At 27.9% G+C, this 20212-nt stretch overlaps 1 protein-coding gene across 2 annotated transcripts; it reads left to right on the forward strand.

Moving 5' to 3' along the window:
- Positions 1–6351: 6351 nt before the first annotated feature.
- Positions 6352–15175, forward strand: LOC111280010 (integrin-linked protein kinase 1-like). 2 transcript variants are annotated; one of them, XM_022867141.2, is made up of 12 exons: positions 6352–7235; positions 9058–9132; positions 9247–9351; positions 10303–10388; positions 11341–11461; positions 12133–12212; positions 12433–12495; positions 12614–12735; positions 12848–12933; positions 13296–13420; positions 13673–13804; positions 14829–15175. In XM_022867141.2, the coding sequence occupies exons 1-12, from the start codon at positions 6816–6818 to the stop codon at positions 14833–14835; spliced, it is 1422 nt and encodes a 473-aa protein (XP_022722876.1). In that variant the 5' UTR covers positions 6352–6815; the 3' UTR covers positions 14836–15175. The 2 variants fall into 2 exon arrangements, with proteins under 2 accessions (XP_022722876.1, XP_089612412.1); XM_089756286.1 differs by lacking the exon at positions 14829–15175 and having other exon boundaries at positions 6435–7235; positions 13673–13856.
- Positions 15176–20212: the final 5037 nt, after the last annotated feature.

Raw genomic sequence — 20212 nt, forward strand, 5'->3', positions numbered from 1 at the left:
ATGAAAAGTAGTCTGGTATAGTATATTAATAACCTTGATTTTGGTATCTTAATAAATAATCGGATTTGGGTATGGGTTCCTAAAAAATCACAAGTACCCATTGACATCCCTACTCATGAAAGTTTAGATATTGTTGCAATACAATTCCTTTATCAAAGAATTTGTTTTCTTGATTTTAACAAAATATATGGTGCACCCCTTGTCAATTTACACGTAAATATACTTTGATATGTTTATATTGCAATATTCTTAGCTTTAAGCCTTTGATAATGTAGCTTTAATTATCACTATCAACTTGTAGTATATTGACTTAGGCCCTAAAGGAATTTTTAGATTTACTTCATTCTTTACTTGCCATTTCCAATGATATCAATTCAACAAAATAGCAAAACTTTTTAGTATTTTCTTAGTTCTTTAGAAACCAAGAAACATTACCACCATACATGTATATCAATTCATTTCCGAAATTATGTTAATACATGGTTGGTAATTCAACTTGCATTGGTCCATCATTCTATTTATCAAATGATCAATTTATAATGTCATATTAACTATTGTAAAACCTTCCAATGCAAACTTTATTAGGTTATCCATCTACTATCATTTTGCTAAGCACAAAAATAATTTCTTACCTTGTGTATATTTTTAACAATACATCAATGCTTTACTTTTGTATATTTCATTGTGCAATTATATTTCCTTTGCTATTGTTGTATAAGTTTTATAATAATAGATTCTTTTAGAATCTTTTTTATTTGGGAAATTCACTTGTTATTTATATAAATGTAAGATGACATCTTATATAACCTTTTGATTCTCAAATCATATACATAACACTTTTGATTTCATAGAAAACCTTTTTTATATGTTTTTGATCCATACAAAAATTATCTTGTCATTTTCATATTTTTAAAGTCCATCTTTGTTTGAACTTATATTATGAACACATTTTAACATATTATAATTTATATGATATCATAAACCAAACTTCAAAAAATATTATCATTTTTTAAGAATTTAAGTTCAATTATAAACTTAACTAATTTACATACTTTTTGAAATCCATCACCTTTAAGGTTATTCCATAAACACCTTTTAAATTAATTCATCATATTAGAAACATGTGAATTTTATATTTTTTGGTGACTTATCATGAATGTAATAAACATTCCTTTTGTAGCCATTATACTATGTTGTATATAGTTATTTCATATCATGTAAATTCTTAAAATAGTTGGTTAATTCTTTGTTCATAGTCATATCAATTGTTTAAATTTCATTTTCAACCTTTATTGGTTTGCATTAAGGAGAATAAACCTACAACATAAGAATGTTATTATTTATGATTGTATAACATTCATTAACTTTATCTCAAGAATGCTACTTATTAAGACTTTATTTGTCTTAATAAATCATATAATTAGATTTCATAATAAACAATATTGCATAGGTTAATATGCAACTTCCCTTATTTATTAAACAAGAATTTATGAAATTTAAGTCATACGACTCCTTATTCTTTTATTTAATAAACTTGAATCATATTTTACTTTCTAACTCTTTTACAAGATCTTTATATTCTTTTTTTTTGAAAAATCTTTCCCAAGTTCATATGAACTTATTTGAACAATTTAATATGAGGAGCTACATTAAACATTTATATTCTTCTAATATGGCATCCTTGATTCAATTATAATGTTAATTATAATTGAATCCTTTAAATTCAAAAAATTGAATCTTTATTCTTTATTGTGTGCAAACTCCAATGCAATTCAATTCCTCTTTAATCTCTTGGATTGTAAGTTTTGAAACTTTACAATTGCTCTAAGCCCTCAAGCCTTTTGAAAGCTTAGGTTTGATTTCATTTCTTAGTTCATGAGAACAACTTGGTTCCTTTAATTTGAAACTTTATTTAATCATGACATAATTTCATAAATGCCTTTGTCTCATATCCTTGTTTTTAACCAAAAGTTTATCATTAATCTTTTAGGTTAATCATTTAACAAGCATTATTTCACACCAAAATGGTGTTATTTTAGCAGACTCCATATTATAGAACCACTCATTTCTTATCAATGTTAATGCAAATGAATAATTCAATTCATTGCACGTCAATATTTGAGATTATCAACAATATAAGTTTTATAACATTTTTCCTTCTATTAATTTTAGCAATATGTGCAATTAATCTTATGATTGAAAAATCAAAATATATTGCATATTTAATTTGAATAATCAGATATATATCTCTATAATAGTAGTTATAATATCATATACTATTAATCAAATTAGCTATGCATATTTTATTGTTTCAAGTATTTTAATGATCCTTCTTTTAAAAAAGTAATTTCTTAACTTCTTTATTTAAGTATGTAATAAATCAAATATGTCAATTACATGTTTAATCTTAAAATCATTCAAACATGCTATATATTATTGTATAACATAACCAGTAATAAAAATCATATTTTGTCAAAATCATAGCATAACCATAGAATATACCAATTGCTATGAAAATCATTATTATGAATCAATTAATGTATATTAGAACATGATTTTATTTTTAGAAAATAAATTCTTAGACATATTTTATTAAGCATGTAATTCATTAAAAAAAATCAATTAGGCATACATAATCATAGAATTATAAAATATGTTTTATAAATTCATGCATCATAATAATCATGCTAAACTATTTGTCAAAATATCATAGCATACAATGTTTTTAGCCATATTCTTTTCTTACATAGTCATATTCAAAGCATATTTCAATTTAAATTATATTCACATTTAAACAAAGAAAATTATCTTTTGTTATAAATATTATCTCAAAAGCAACCTTACAAAGCGTATTATAAATTACAATTTTATATTGCTTTAACTTAAGTTTTAATATGAAGGAATTTCATGTTTGTCACATTTCCTTTTTTATACAATTGAAAATTTTCTAGCCATCATATATTATAACACTTAGAATTTATTAATCATGCTTTACATATAATTTTAGATATTGTAATTTTGCTTCCCAAAATGCTTTCTATGAAGTGCAATCGATTTCTTTAGTTAAGTAATTGGCTTTTTTCATTCCAGAAATTAATCTTTTGATTTTTGAAATAGGGCAGTTGACTACCTAGTATAAAGTAATCAACTTTTTTTTTTTCAAACAAAAAGCCAACATTCTTCTTGAAAGTTATGGGAGATTGACTCTTTTGTATGGGTGGTCAATTGCATTTTATAACAAGTTAAAAACTTGTTATTACCAGTGCATTTATCTTTCTTTTAAGGAGACGTAATAGTCATTTTAATGACTTTATTTTCATAAACCATGCACCCTTATAGTATTAACCTAAAGTCTTTTCTTTGAACAAGACTAACATAACTCTATCTTATAAACAATAGACTATAATAATTTTTATTCTCTCTTATGTGTTTTTTATGTTACCAATCTTTTTATTTGAAAATTATACATAATCATTTCAAGAATTATATTTCATTTTATAAAAATGACTTTATTGAAATCCAACTTCGTGATGATGGAAACTCATGAATTATGAGAATAATCGATGAATTTAAGAAAATCCATTTTAAGTAACCTTTCATAGTTGCTACCTCATCATATATATAAATGTAACAACAAGTAATATGATCATAAGATCATAAATCATAGATAAAAATTAAAAGGTGGATATGACTTATCTAACTTTTTGTGAAAATCATTATAACCTATTATTTGGTGAAAACCTTCCTTTTTAATAGAGATTAAATCCTAAAATTGTGTCTCTTTGATTGTTTTATTTCAATCAAAGAACACTTTCCTTAATGAAAAAGATGCCTATAAAAAAAATGCCTTTACAAATAATTAAAGTTATATTAGTTCATTTGAATGATCATTTTTTCATTCTAAAAGAAATCATATTTCACATTTAAGAAAATTACAATTTTTTACCTAGAGCAGTCAAACTTTTCTCTAAAAGAAGTCGATTATCTCTTTGTAATTTTCATTTTTAGAACATTCCATGAAGCAAGGCAATCAATTGCTACCTTAAAGAAGTCGACTTCCCTCAATTTCATAATACAAAAAACTTAAAGTAATCGATTCTAATCATAGCAGTCGATTGCATGGGTAGGTAGTCGATTGCTCCTTAGATAAGTTTTGTACATACCTTTCTAAAGTGCATAACAATCGACTCCTTAATATAAGTAGTCAACTACTCCTAAAGGCTAGTACATAGAAGTTGACTACTCTTGCTAAGGTAATTGACTGCTTTTATGATAAGCCTTATTGCATTGATTCTTTTAAGTATAGAATCAATCTTATTAACTGTGGAATATTACCTTAAAGTTTTAAATAGTTTAACATGAATTTTCTTTTCATTAACTATTTATTTAATTATATTATTTTTATATTTTGAAAACATTTTCAACAAATCTAAAACTTTTATTTATAATTTTGAGGCTCGACTCATTAGTTTCAAAGGGCTTTTCTAAAAATCTAATCTTATAGAATCAAATAGGGGGTCAAAAAGAAGATTCTGATGAGTTTTAAGAGGTTCTAACACTAATGATGTTTGACGTCAATGACTAACAGAGAGATGCTCCAACATCAAGATTTGGGTTTTAAGAATTTAGAGAGAAAGAGAAAGAGCGTGTCATGTAGAGAGATGGAGAAGAAAGAAAAAATGAAACAAAAAATTGAAGGTATTTATAAAAAAGAAAAAATTTAATAAAAACAAAAAAATAACGAGTTGAATCAAAAACCCAACCCTAATCTCTAAGTGATGCATAAATTTTGGTGACCATATAAAAGGTCATTAATATTTATGATGAGAAAAAGTACAATTTCTCATTTAATTTGTTAATTTTAGTAAAAAAAAAAAAAAAGGAGATATTAATTGATGTAAAAATTTTAGTAATTTTAATTTTTACTATAAATTAATACTTTAATAATTATAACTTAAATTTTTATTTTTAAAATAAATTCGATAAACAAGTGTCCATAAATACTTACAAATGTTATTTAAAATACAGTTTTAAAAATATTTCCTTATTTAAAATATCATTTTTATAAAATTTAGAAGGAAAAATACATTAATTAGATTTTGTTTTATAAATATTATATTAACAAATGTGGATAAACACTATTTAAAAAAGGAAAAGAAATCTAACAAATTATACTATTAAAAGAATCTTCAAATCATTTTAGTGATGAGGGTAGGTAAACATTCTCTTAGCTTTGGTAAGTTTTTCCTTTTTTATTTTATTTATAATTATTTTAAATTTTATTTTTTATCTTCAATTGATAAAATAAACCATTAAAACTCTGGTCCCTAAAACTTTAATAATTTGTGTAGATAAGAAATCCATAAATTTCTCTTTACGACAAATTTTAACGGATATTACTAAAAAATAAAAATGAAAATGCTTAATTATATAGAGTTAGTTTAAGTTTATAATAAAATTAAATTATTTTATAGAATGATTTAGTTAAATTTCAAAATATTTTTATTTTTATTTTTTTGTTTTCGTTATTCTAAATAAACTTTTTTTCACTATTAAGTTTATAAGAACATCAATTGTGTAATATACTATTTTTAACATTAATTCAATCTATCAATTATTATTTGATACATTAATCTAAATTAAATAATTGGAAGCGGGGAAAGTAAACTACTAGTAATTAAAACAATGAAAGAGACTATATATATATAAGACTTCATTTATTAATTCTCAATTTGTCATTTTTTTATATTTAAGACACTAAAAAATTGAATTTTATTAAAATTTACATATTTAAATAATAATAAAAATTATATTGTAAAATAATAAATATAAAGTAAGGACTATATTATAAAATCAGTCATTTATTATTAATATTATTTGATATTTTCTCTTTACTATAATTCTCTTAGTTTTTTTAAAGAATAGTTATATTAAAAAACTATCCCTTCAAAGATCTTTTTAAAAATCAAATAGCAAAACACTTTTTAGAAAATAACAAAACAATAAATAGAATTTGAATTGCATCTAAATCTTTAAAAAAAATATAATAATAATAATAAAAAAAAAGTGAAAAGTCCAAACCGGTTCAAAATAAAAAATATATATAATTATTAAAAAAAAAAATTTTTGATCGAAAAAACTTTGTCAATTTATATAATTAATATAACAAAGTTATAAAATTTTCAATCTATTATAATCAAAATTTAATAATAATAATACTGTTGGAATTATTTTAATTTCACTTGAGTTTGGTTGATGATTTTGTTAACTACTTTATTATTATTATTTTTTTAAATGAGATTAAAAATAAAAAAAAATAAGTAAATTAAAAATGTGCATATCTCTGGTCTCGAGGCTCTAGGCTCTGAGGCAACGGCGCGTTTTTTACGTCGAAATTGCAGTATAAATGAATTTTTTTCAGGAACGCCATTTTCGTTGGGTTCGGTTGAAAGTTGAAACAGAATAAGGGGGAAACAAAGCTTTGTTGTTTGTTGTCCAAAATCAAAAGCTAAATTCCACCATTTTCCTCCTTTTTCTCTTTCTCTCTATTATTTCCATGAGCTTCGCTCGGATCTCAAATCCTCTCTCCTCCTTCACTTCTTCATCATAATCTCTTTCCTCTTCCTTCCTCGCCTCGATATCGAGAGCCCTGAGCTTAACTTTTCTTCCCCTTTTTCCCCTTTCGGCTCTCGATCTTTCGAAACCATATTCCTTACATTTCGTTGTTTCCTTGATTATTATGTGAATTCTCTTGCTTTTCCAGTTTTTACACTTGATTTCTGGATTATCCTTTTCTTGTACCACAAGAAACGACCATGGAAAACTTAGCAGCGCAGCTAAAACGAGGAATCTCGCGCCAATTCTCTACTGGGTCGATAAAACGGAGTTTCAGCCGCCAATTCACGCGGCAGTCATCGCTGGACCCTCGGAGGAACAACCAACGGTTCAGCTTTGGCCGGCAGTCGTCGCTGGACCCCATTAGGAGGAGTCCCGTCCAAGATGAGCTGACGGTGCCGGAGAACCTGGACTCGACCATGCAGCTGCTGTTCATGGCGTGTAGAGGAGATGTCAAAGGAGTGGAGGATTTGTTGAATGAAGGTGTTGATGTTAATAGTATTGACTTGGATGGCCGTACTGCTTTGCATATCGCTGCTTGTGAAGGTCATGTTGAGGTTGTCAAGCTTCTTCTTAGTAGAAAGGCTAATATTGATGCCCGTGATCGTTGGGGTAGCACGGTACATTTCTTTTTTCTTCTTTCTTTCGTTTTCCTTTTAAATCTTTAGAAGGCTTATGGTTCGGGAAAAGTAACTTTCTCTCCTTAGTTCTTATCTTTTGTAATTTAATTTTTTTTAGTTTGATTCACGGTAATATAATTTTTGGGATTTTAAAAAATTTTTAATAATATTAAAATGTAAGAAAATAGAAGAATAAAAAATCTCTCTATCTTCCTAAAAATTTTTAAGAATCCAAGAAAAAAAGTAAAAAGATATTTCTATTTATCCTCAATTATATTTTTAGATTATATAAACAACGTTTTCAAGTAATAATTTTTTTATAAAGTATTATAGAAATAATTTTTTAAATATATTTTTAACACAATGATATTAAAATTATCGCAAAAGTTATAATTAAAAACATAATTTTGTAGAAAAAATAACAAAAATTTATTTTCATACTTTAACAAAAATTATGTTTGTAAGACAAAAACGTAATTTTTGTTGATAATATAAAAAAACTATTGTTTAAAATTCAACAAAAACGATATTTTTTAGATAAAAAATATAATTTTTATTAAAAAGATGATATTTTTAAAATAAAATTGTAATTTTTGTTAAAATTTTGAAAAAAATTATATTTTAAAATTTAAGAAAGGTAATGTTTTTTAAATAAAAAACCTAATATTTATTGAAAAAACGACATTTTAAAAATAAAAATATGATTTCTATTGAAAATACGAAAAAATTATTTTTTAAAATTTAACCAAAACAACGGTTTTAAGATAGAAATGTAGTATTTTTTGAAAAATTGAATTTTTTTAGGATAAAAATGTAATCTTGATTAAAAATATGAAAAGAAATTTCGAATTCAACAAAAATAATATTTTTAAGATAAAAAATATAGCATTTATTGAAAAGACGATACTTTTAAAATAAAATTGTAATTTTTGTTGAAAATATAAAAAAAAAATGTAAATATATTTACTACATATTATGACATATAAAATTTAAGATCAATTTGTGTATTTGTATACAGACAATCGATGTTAAAATAATAATTAAAATTGTAAGATTATATTTGTTTAAATTATAAAAAAATATTTTTTAAAATTATTTAATTTCAACAAAAACAAATATTATTCATGTATTACGTGTTATTTATACGTCGGTATTATGAATATTACGTGTTATTTACATGTTATTAAAATTAAAATAATAAAAAATTTTATTAGGTAATTTTATACTAAAATCTTACATTCCCTAAGTTAATAGAACCAAGGAATCACACGTCCCTTCAATATCACTTTCTCCCTAAATTACTTTCCTTCTTGGAACTTAAGAATCTACAAACCAAATGTTTCCTTAGATGTTTGAATTGTTGGGAAAGGTAGGATTTATTTTGCAGGTTTCATTTTAATTTAATTTAATTTATTGTTATGATTGTAACTAATCATCGTTATTGGTTGGTTTTGTTGACTTGCAATAATACTTCTTATTGATTCTGGACAAGGAGATTTAAAAATGAGAAATTAGATTTTGTTTTAATACTTGAGCAATTTAGCTTTGATTAATTTGTGGGATTAAATATATGGAATTGGGATCTTGTGGAGGTTGGCAAGTCATATGATGTTTGGATTTGGCAAATTAGGATGAGTAATTAAAGATAAAATGAGGTAGATAAATGTGCATAAGTTTGAGATTTAGTTACAGCCCCAAATTCTAGTTTTAGTTTACCTGATAACACTGCATATGGCAGATTACCTATCAAAAGCACTTTGATTTATGATGATGTGAATGCATATTGAGCAATGTTAGCAAATTTGTTTTTATGTATGGGCAGGCAGCTGCTGATGCAAAGTACTATGGAAATGTAGACGTCTACAATATTTTGAAGGCCCGTGGAGCCAAAGTTCCTGTAAGATAGTAAACTTTTCTTCTTTTTCTTTTTCCATCTAAATATCACTTCTGTTTATGATTGCAATTTATGCATGTATGAAGATTGATATTTACATATATGCCCTGACATTAGAAAACCAGGAAGACGCCAATGACAGTTGCTAACCCTCGAGAGGTTCCAGAGTATGAGCTTAATCCATTGGAGCTTCAAGTTCGGAAGTCTGATGGTATAACATCGGTATGGTTTTCTTCACTTCCTTTTACTGGATTGATGCTTTTGGGAGCTCATAAACGGTCCAACCCGAAAGGTGATTAGGTTGATTTGCGGATAGCATTCAGCATGTCATTCATTGCACTGTGAAATGATTAGTCTAGGCTTCTTCTGCTGCATCTGATTCTCTTTTCAGTCCAATTCCTCTTTCAAGAGGCATGATGCTTCTTGTGGGCAATTGTTACAGTTGATGAAAGATTACTAGGCATTACAATTGTTATAAAAGCATTAAAATGTTGACTGATTAGTGGGCATTTTTTTTTAATTGCTTTTTTGAGGTTAATAGTGGCTTATTTACCATCAGTTTGGATGTCACATGTATCCAACATTTTCTTATTGTCTCTGCATTGTCCGTAATTTGTTAAAACAATATGTTGCCTTATATTCTTGGTGGTAACAGATTTTGGATTGCTGAGACAAACTTGTTTTGTTTCATTTTTTGGATAATTCTGCAATTTTATTCATCTAACGCTGGCAGTAATCTGCCACAAAACAACAGTTCCCAACTTAACAAGGTATCAAAGAAGAAAATTCTACTAGCAGCCTATTCTATCAAGATTAAAGGTTTTCTTTACTTTTCCTGTACAAATTGGTTGTCAGAACAACTTTCTTCATATTTTTTCATGAAGAAATATATTTAACTCTGCATAATCTCCCTCAAATATTCACCAAACTGTTGCTTCTTTGAGCAAACTTTTGGTATAGCCTTGACCATGTTTTAGTCAGTCATGGTTGTTGACTCTAGGGTTGATGCGCAGATCTGTATCTTGTTGAATTTATATTTATTTCTCATTTTTGAAAGAGTAGAAGAGCTATCTGATGGCCTTCCTCTTTCTTTTTCTTTTTTTTTTTTTTTCTTTTTTTTTAAGTTTGTGCTTTTATAGATAGATTGTTAACATTTCATTAATCACTTGCCAGGGATCATATCAAGTGGCAAAATGGAACGGCACAAAGGTTGCTGTAAAGATACTAGATAAGGACAGCTATTCAGACCCTGAGATCATGTATGCACTTACCTTGTTTTCTTTTAGATATGTGTTTGACTCATGTGAATGAAAACAAACATGTGTCCTTTCCTTTTTGACATCAATCATTTACAATTATGCTGTTACTATACACATTCCTTGGCTACTTACACTTTCTTGGAATTCAAAGTGTCCTTCAAGCCACATGGTGATTCTTATGTAGATGTCCATACGGTAATATAATTTCTTTGTTTCTTATAATTTTGATGTCTAAAACTACTCATATCCTTCTTCTTATGTGTACTTCTTTTCTAATATTTTGGTTGACATTGCCCAAATGTCTTGTGACTGCATTTAACTAGAGCAATTGCATGCTTTCCAACATGCATTTTTGTGCATACCCCAAGAACACGGTAAGAAACGAGTATGGTTTGCTATTTTTTTTTAAATCAGCAGATAAGTTCTGCAGCCTAAATTCCAAACAAGAAGAAACTAAGGGATATTTATGGGAGAAAAAATGGCCAAAATATAGCTCTACTTTTGATATGATTAATACTGCACAAAGCTGGTGTAAAGCAACTTTCTAATTAGCCTTGTACCGCACTGGACACTAGAATGATTGATATGTATAATTTTGGTTTGTTTTTATTGAGTATACACTTTCATTCATTTATATCAATATCTTCTGTCAGTTTGATTAGGGAATATGCCGCTGAGTTCCTTCAATCATTTCTTAAATGTTACAATGGCACCAGATGTATTAAATGCATTCTGTACATATTTTGAGGTTACATGGCTAAGTAGATGATTTTGTTGTCTCAACTTTTACGGACTTTAGCACATATTTTATTTGGTTACTACATATTTCTTGTTTTCTGAGAGCTTTATTTCTTTTCCAATTATTGTTAAAGTAATGATAGGATTTTTTTTGTTTACCAACTTTCTTGGGGAGCCTAACACAAAACTATATTCATATATCTTCCCTTAACAGAAATGCTTTCAAGCATGAGCTAACTTTACTAGAAAAAGTTCGACATCCTAATGTGGTTCAATTTGTCGGAGCTGTTACACAAAATATTCCCATGATGATTGTTTCAGAGTATCATTCAAAAGTAAGCATGTCTCTCTCTTCCTCTCCCTGCCTGCCCCTTGACGATCTTGTCCGTGTTTTTGTTCTGTCAATATGTCTATTTTATCTATATATATGTATGCTTTTATGTTAAATCATGATAGAAGATAAACACATAGCTTGTCCATTTAGAGAGAAAAGAAGAAAAGTGGGATGACTAGACAATGAATATTTCCTCATAGGCCTAAAAATTTTCTCCCATATAGTTTAGGTGGTGTTGAAATATAAAATGCATAGCCAGATCGATTGATACTAGGTAGAGGAAAAAGATTAGGATGTATGTACATGTGTGGAGAAACAAGTAATTGAGTAAAGAATTATCTATTGCCTGGAGTAGTTTCCTAATTAACGGACTTAACCTCACAACCATCTTCAGTCATTTATTGATACAACTTTGTTTTCTTTCTCCTGTATTTCTATACTAGAGCTTCTGATATTTCAAATTTATTGCACATAGTTTCATCCAATTTAGTTTTACAAATTCTTGAGATAGTATGTACTTTAAGCTTCTCCGGCATGGTTCCTGTATTTGGTTATTGAAATGTGTTCTACACCAAGGAATTATTGCATCAGCATAATATGCTTTCTCTAGAGAGAGTATTTAGTGTTTTGTTCACCTCTTTAACATTACTATGGTGATGATCATTATTTCAGGGTGACTTGGGGAGCTACCTTCAAAAGAAAGGGCGTCTATCACCATCCAAAGTTTTAAGATTTGCTCTTGACATTGCCAGGCATTTTTTTTTTAATACTTCAAGAATATTTGTCTGTATTATCACTTTAATCATCATAAGTCATATTTTTCACCTATGCAAAACTCATACATTAATGTGCTGAATATGCTTCTTGTTCTTCTATCCTACATTATCCTTTATTTAATAATGCTTGGAACTGCTTCTAGTCATTTATTTCTACTGGTTCTTCACTTTATGACTGTTATTTTCTTGATATCAGGGGAATGAATTACCTTCATGAATGTAAGCCAGATCCAATCATTCACTGCGATTTAAAGCCAAAGTATGGCAACCACTGTAGAAGTTGATATAATGCTTGCAGAAATGGCAAGTGGTATTTTTTTAATATACTCATTGTGATGCACTGTTCTTTAATATTTGAAATTTTGGTAAGGTGCCAGTAATGTTTTGCTGGATAATGGAGGCAAGTTGAAGGTAGCTGGATTTGGTTTGCTAAGACTGTCAAAAATATCAGCTGACAAGGCAAAATTAGCACAGCCAGACACTCATGTTGATCCATCAAGTACGCTTGTGACAAAAAATCTTTCTTTTGGATGTTTAATATAAGTACAATGCATGTATTCTTTCTGCGAATGGTAAAACTGTGACTAATGATTTGGTTTTTCTGATTGCAGATATATATGTGGCACCTGAGGTTTATAAAAATGTGATATTTGATCGAAGTGTTGATGCATATTCTTTCGGTGTCATGCTATATGAGGTATATGGTCTCTCAAAAGTTTGTTATCGGCTAACACAAATGTTACATTCTGGCTAAAGGCAGTTTAATTGTCTTTAAGCGTTTCATTCCTTGTTTTTCTTGCTGACATCTTTCAGATAGTGAATGTGTTGTGTTTTTTTTGAAAAAACGGATGCTTGCCTGTTTCCCACATTGTAATAATTTCCTCTGTAGTTCTCTCTGTGTGAGAGTGAGAGAGTGAGATTTATGAGAATGAGAAGTCAAGATGGGGATTTTTTTGAGCATAGGGTCAAGGGATGTAATTGTTCAGGCAATTAAAGCTGCTTTTTAGTTTGATAGTAGGTATTAACCACTTTTTCTATTTTGTTCTTGTATGAGTTCAGATGATTGAAGGAGTAGTGCCTTTTCATCCCAAGCCTGCCGAAGAGGCTGTGAAATTGATGTGTTTAGAAGAAAAGAGACCACCATTCAAGACCAAATCAAGAAGTTATCCTCCAGACTTAAGAGAGTAAGTTTGGGGTTTGAGATGAAGAGTAGACTTTCCTTGCTTTCTAGCTTCAAGTTTATTGAATTAATGACAGGATGACGTGTGTGGTGTGCTTGTTGTTTTGTGTTCCTTAAATTTACTTGAAAGAAAAACCCAGTTTTTTTTGTCTTTCTTTTCAGAAGAAAAAGGTGCAGTGTTTCCTAAGGCCTTTCTTGTATCGAACTATACATATACAAGTATTCTAAGCTTTACTACGTTGTAATATATGAACAGGCTGATTGAAGAATGTTGGGATAAAGAACCTGTTGTCAGACCGACTTTTTCAGAGATCATTGTACGATTGGACAAAATAGTTGCCAACTGCTCAAAACAAGGGTGGTGGAAAGACACTTTCAAGCTTCCTTGGTATGCTTCTATCACCAATTTTATCATTAGGAGGTAGTTTCTATATGTTGCATATGAAAAGAATGTTGTTAGAGTTCCTTGAAATATCATGAACATACCCAATGTTTTCTGCCAAGGCTTTTAATTTCAGCTTGAGTTTATTTTTTGCCCCTTTAAAAAATTCAAGGCTGTCCTCCATTGAATTTCTGATTAAGATGCCTTCTGATTTAGTAAAAAAAGAATTCGAAATATATGACTGGAAATGTTAATTGTCCATTCATTGCTAGTACAATGGAATGGATTATTTACTCCAGCAACAAGTTTTGATGCTATTTTTGTTTATAATACAAGAAAAGTTAGAGGTGGTAGTTAGAAATCAGTTTGGCTTAGATATCGCAGATTGGAACTTCTACAACTAACTTTGTTATGTGGGAGTTGAAGTGATGTAAATATGTGTGGATACCATTTACATGCATGCGGTTATAGTAATGTCTTTTGCATGAGAAGTTCAATTTGCATAAACATAAGTGTGCTCAAACATATACACATATATATGCTCTAAATAAGAACTTCATCTTTGCATGCACATTCACATGCACTCACATGCACGTGTTTGTGCACATACACACCTGGTTAACAAGCAAGGGCTGAATGGAGATAACTTGTTCGCCTTTTGTTTTATCAAAAGAAAGTTTGTTTTGAACAGAGGAATGCTTATTGTGTGGCTATGTAATTTGACCAAGATATCAGACCTCCAAAGTACAGGAGGAGAAAAGAAGAGAAACGGAATGATGCTCTTTGGTGGTAGAGGGTTGATATACATGTATAGAAGTGGAAGATGAAGATGAGATTTAAACATGAATTCCTAACTGGATTCAGTAATATGTTTTGCTTAAATATGTTGGAATTCAGTTTTAAAGTACTAAATCCATAGATAAAGATTCCTTGGTGGACTTATCCCTGCAAATGTTGTTGTTTTTCCAAAAATTTTGAAGCTTCTCTCATAATCTAACACATATTACATTTTATATGTGATTGTTTGCAGGAAATAAGAAGAGTGTTGAGAAAAAAGAGAAAATCAGATAAAGATTTTGAGGGAAGTTTCCATGTCAGAGTTTTTGAAGTTTCATCTTAAAATAATTGAGTTTAACAAAGTATAAAACCATGTTGAAATAACAAAAGAAAAAGAAATGATCTTACCTCTCTCTTTCTTCTGTGAAGGAGCTGGAACAGTTCCTTTTTATGTATAATTTGTTGAAGAGCTTGCAAATGAAAAAAAAAAATGCAAATTAGAAGAATTAATGTACTTATTATTGTATTTCGTGCCCTTAGTAAAACAATTTGTAGTTTTAGTTTTGAAAATTAAAGATTTTAATCTCTTCTTTAATGTTTTAAAATTTGTAATATTTTTCATGTTGAAAATTGCTAATATTTTCTTAAAATTTTCAGTTTATCCAAGTGTAGAAAAAATGTAAAATCAAATCATTTTTTAAGCAGCAATAATATTTAAAGTTAGCAAAGTTGACCTTAATATAAAAATTTTTTTTGATTCAATATAATTTGATTATAAATTGTAGATAACTTAAATTTGAAAATAATTTAAAATAGAATCAATTTAAATTTAATGTTATAATACCAACACAAATAAAAATTTGACAAAAATATTAAATAAATTGGTCAAACAATTTTTTTCATTTTTTAGAAACAGTATATATTTGACTTGTAATTGAAAAAAAACAGAGACAATTTTCTTACGAGATGAAGTAGATTTTTTTTTTTTTTTTTGGCTTAACCTCTACTAGTAGCATATCTACACTATCTATACAATACTATATAAAAAGTATCCCATAATGTGTTATAGGTTGATAGTTATCTTTCTTTTTTTTTTTTTTTTTGGACTTTATGAGCTGTGAATATGTGAGTTATTAGGCTTAAATTTTTTTATTATTACTCTTTAGTATCAATATTAATATATTGAGTTTATAATTTTATGTTTTAATATATTTCTACTAATGAAAAAATGCATAATTCTATAAATGGTAAGGAAAGTTCACATGTTTTTAGAATTTATGGATAAAATTATTATAAGATAGAATCGTTATTTTTTATTGTAGGTCAGAATCTTAAATTTGCTTAACTATATATCTATAAGTCTTTTTTGAATTTTTTTTATTTGACAGAAGTGTTTTTTAAAAATTAAATTGTATTTTATATTATCAAATTTTCAAATATAGCAAAAAACGAAAATTATTGGAGAGTCTTTATCATACAAAGAAAAGAATATTTTTGAATAATCAAAATTTGAATATTCAATCGTCACATATGAGAAAACAAGCCTCAACGATAATTCATTCGCTTTAGTTTATGAAATTACAAGATTTGATTACATTTATTATCAAATATCTTATTATTCAACTATCTAATTACAAAAAAACATCTTGAATTCACAGCGAAGCACAAGTACCTTACTTGTTATAGATAAAAAGGATTCCAAATGATCTTCGGACTTGCATGTGTCTCATTTTTTCCCTTTCGCACAGTTTTTTCCTAAGTTTTTTTTTTTTTACTTTTTTTGGATAATTATTGAGTATGACATTTTTTTTTATTTTTCATTGTTTTTTATGCTTTGTTTTGGTAGCAGAGCTAAGCTATTTCACTGAGATAAAAAAAGGAAAGATCTAAAAGAAAGATACGATGAAAAAATGAGATTGAGAGAGGTTGACAAGTAAAAGAAAGATCTAGAAAAAGATCAAGTCAAAAAAAGTAGAAGATCAAAATGGATAAGAAAATGTTTTCTTTTCTTTAGCATGGGAGTTTCTAAGGTGCCAAACAATTTCATAACAGAAGCTTGAGAGAGAGATCGAAAAAAAAAAACCAATAGGTAAAGAAGAGCTTGTTAAGGGTAGTTAATTGTGATTCTTGCTTATCTATTTTCAATTTTAGTTTTATTTCCTTTCTATACTTCATGTTTTGGTGTTTCTGCAATTGTTCTTTCTTTATCAAGTTATCGAATTCAAACAACATAATTTTTATTTTCTATTTTTTGTGTAGGTTTTTTTCATTTTTTTTCCCGATGAAACTTCATCTTCTTTGTTGTCTTTTTAGGTCTTTTTGAAAAAAATTTTATTTTTCATTTAGGTTGTTTTTTCTGTTGTTTTGGTTATTTGAATTAGTTGCTTTCTATTTTCATGCATGAATTTCTTCGCATGCATTTGGAAAAGATTAGCAAGAAATAGTATACTATGCAAATATCATTTGATTTTTAGTTTGATATTGATAGAGATGTCTTCTGGATATTTTGGGTTTCTATTTATTTGGTTTGTTGGTTTGTCCATTAATTATTTTTCTATTTTCTACGGGATTGTGATAGTGATTTATAGTAGTGGTGACTTTGTGGTCCTGGGTAGTGGGTTTATGGTTTTGGTGGAGGCCGATCTTGGTGGTACTGCAAGCAAATACGATTTTTTGTGAAAACTGAAACAATGAAATGTTGCATGTTGAGACCATCTATAATCATATTAAGTTGGCCCTTAACTATTTCAGCACTAAACCCTTCCATTTTTTATTGAAATCCAAATTCTTTAATTTTTTTTGTTAATGTTAGTAGATTTAGGAATCTTAACAACTCATTTGAATTATATTTTGTAATGAATTGTTTTCTAGTGTGAATTTTAGTTTCAGTTATTGCAATTTAGTTTGTCTAAACTATTTGTTGTGAGGTTTGCATGTTGTTTTATTTTCATTTAAAATGATGTAATGGTAGTATTATTTGGGATTGGGTTGCATGAATGATAATCGGAATGGATTTTTTTTTCAATTGTTTTGTGTTCTTTGTTTGATTAGTATTTTTTTTATGCAAGTATTGTTCACTATTTTTTGGTATTAAGTTGAAGGTTAGTGGATGATTTGTTTTCATGATTGTCTTTGTGTATTTTTAAGTTAAATGAATTTTTTTTGTTGCATGTCATGTGGTGTAATTTATTTGATTTCTTTTCTAAGTTGCATGTTACTTTTCTTTTATTTAAAGGTTGTGTTTAAGGTGCCTAAGAAGTTGCTTCAGTTTGCTGGGATTATGGATGTTTTTACTTCCTCTAAGGGTTCTACTAAGAGGCATGCGTCGTAACCGCAGAATGAAGAAGATAAATGGGTACCCATCCTTGAAAAACGAGGTCATGAAGATCACTCTTGTCTACAAACAAACATTTGTCGGCAATGCACCAATTTGAAGGCCTTCTTCATTGTTGGCTATGAAAATGGGCATGTCGGAGTGGCAGAGAATTGTAGCAAAGAAGTTGTGACATCATATAGTGCCTTGCAAAGTTACTGGGAAATGTGGGTTCCTTACTATTAATATGTGTCAGCTTCCATATGTGTGAGGATTGTGGCTGTTGGGGTGCCCAAGGAGTTGTTTTACTTTGTTGGGATTACAAATGTTTTTACTTCCTCTAAGGGTTCTACTAAGACTCTTGGTAACTTTGTTAAGGTATTGGCTTTTTAATAGTATTTTTTTATTTGTTTGCTTTTGTTGTTATTTAAGATTGATTTTGGATTTGTATATTGTTTATATGGCAAGTACAAAAAGCTGTTGTTTGTTATGTTTTGTTAGATTGAATTAATTGAATTTGTATGTTGTTTATAGGACAAGTACAAAAGATTTTATGGCAATTGAAAGTTTGAACAATCAATCTACATCTAAAAGTTTGAATGGCAATTAAGTTTAGGTTGAGGTAAAATTAAATGTGCTCAAAATGTTGTTGATATTGCTTTTGAATTAACCGTTAAAATCGCATTTCACCTAGTTACTACTACTATCGCTATTGGATGAGCATTCCTTTAATAATTTTATGCATGTTTACTTAAAGCTAAGGAAAAACAAGAATATTGATTGATATTATAATATTATTTTTTGTTATAATTTTTTTATGCAAGCTTTGTATAAAATACTAATTTAAACCTTATGCCTATGCTTTTTGTGTTATCAAAAAATTAAATTTATTATTTGTTGTGTTTTAAGTTTGATGGAGTTTGTAAATTGTTTTGAGCTGCTAAGCCATGCTAATAGATGATATTCCAATGTTGTTAGTTATCTTTCCATCTCTTACACATGAGTTTCAATGTTATAATGAAATAGATCAATTAACTCCACTACAATGTTACCTAAATTGTAAAAAAAAGGTATGTCCTTTCAAAACTCTAATTAATTTTCTTAAAATAGTGTATGGTATATATTTTAAAGGATAATAATTTACTTAATCCTTATAAAACATTTTATATAGATGAACATATTATATTTTTTAAACATTAATCTGTAAATAGAAATGCCAAAATAGTAATAGTGCTTGATATGATTTGAAATACCTAGATCATATCATATTTGTAAATTCTGTAACAAACATTAGAAGTAGTCTCCTCTAACCTCAATTGTTATAAATTTACTGTATTTTCATGCCAATACAATGATTTTAAAAAAAATGTTACTTCACTTATTTACTCATTTTTTTGCAACTTTCCATTTATTTAATCTTTTTTTGGTGATCTAAAGAATTTAAAATCACGTATGACAAGTAAAGAATTCCCAACAAGATTTGCTACTAGGTATGGCAATAGCCTTATCCATTTATTCATTTGTTTGAATTTGCTTAATTGGTTTTTGGATTCATATTTGTTAGTGCTCATAATTGGAGATGTGCAATAAAGCAATTTTTGAAAAAGTATCCTGAAGATGTAACTGTTCCCTGTGATTTCTTTAATTTTTTTCTTTTTTTTTTGTTTTAATCACAAAGTTTCAACTTAATTATTATGATTATAACACTTTTTTTCTTATTTTTTGTTATGTTACATGATTTTTCCTTTTCAATATGTCTTTATAGTGCAAAGTTATTTAGATTAATAACTTTAATGCAAAATTTAAATCAATTTACTTTATGGTTTAGAGTCTAGAACTGATTAGAAGCCTTTTTTTTATGACATCTCAATCCTACATCAGGAGATTCTAAAGATTTGCTATGATTTATAAGTAGAGGTTTAAATCCAAACTTGTAAGGAGCATTTTCTGAAAAAGGTGCCTTTTAAGTTTGTGTTTGAGCCTCTACTTATATGTTATAACAGATCTTATAGAACTAAAAAATATGCCTCACAAGTTCAGGTTTAAGCCTTTATTTATATATCATAGCAGATCTCATAGAACTAGGGCAAGCCCAACATAAAGCTCAAACAGAACTAGAATCACACCACACATAGAACCATAGAACCAATATCACACCAGACATTGAGATTCTAAGGATAGCTCACATTGTGTAGTACTTAGCTTGTAGGATTTTAAAGATATTTTTCAAGATGTAGGACTTAGCTCTCATCCGACTGATGATTGGTCTAATATCATTTGTAGATATCCATACCTAACTTATGATTTTTTTTTCACAAAAAGTA

Source organism: Durio zibethinus, chromosome 27 (assembly GCF_047325235.1).
Source record: "Durio zibethinus cultivar Kanyao isolate XHJ-2024 chromosome 27, ASM4732523v1, whole genome shotgun sequence".
Classification (NCBI taxonomy): Eukaryota; Viridiplantae; Streptophyta; class Magnoliopsida; order Malvales; family Malvaceae; genus Durio; species Durio zibethinus.

Coding starts and splice junctions, on each gene's coding strand:
- LOC111280010 (XM_089756286.1), top strand. CDS start 6,816: ATGGAAAACTTAGCAGCGCAGCTAAAACGAGGAATCTCGCGCCAATTC. Junction 10,389..11,340: donor TATTCAGACCCTGAGATCAT/GTATGCACTTAC, acceptor TTCCCTTAACAG/AAATGCTTTCAAGCATGAGC. Junction 12,934..13,295: donor TCGGTGTCATGCTATATGAG/GTATATGGTCTC, acceptor GTATGAGTTCAG/ATGATTGAAGGAGTAGTGCC.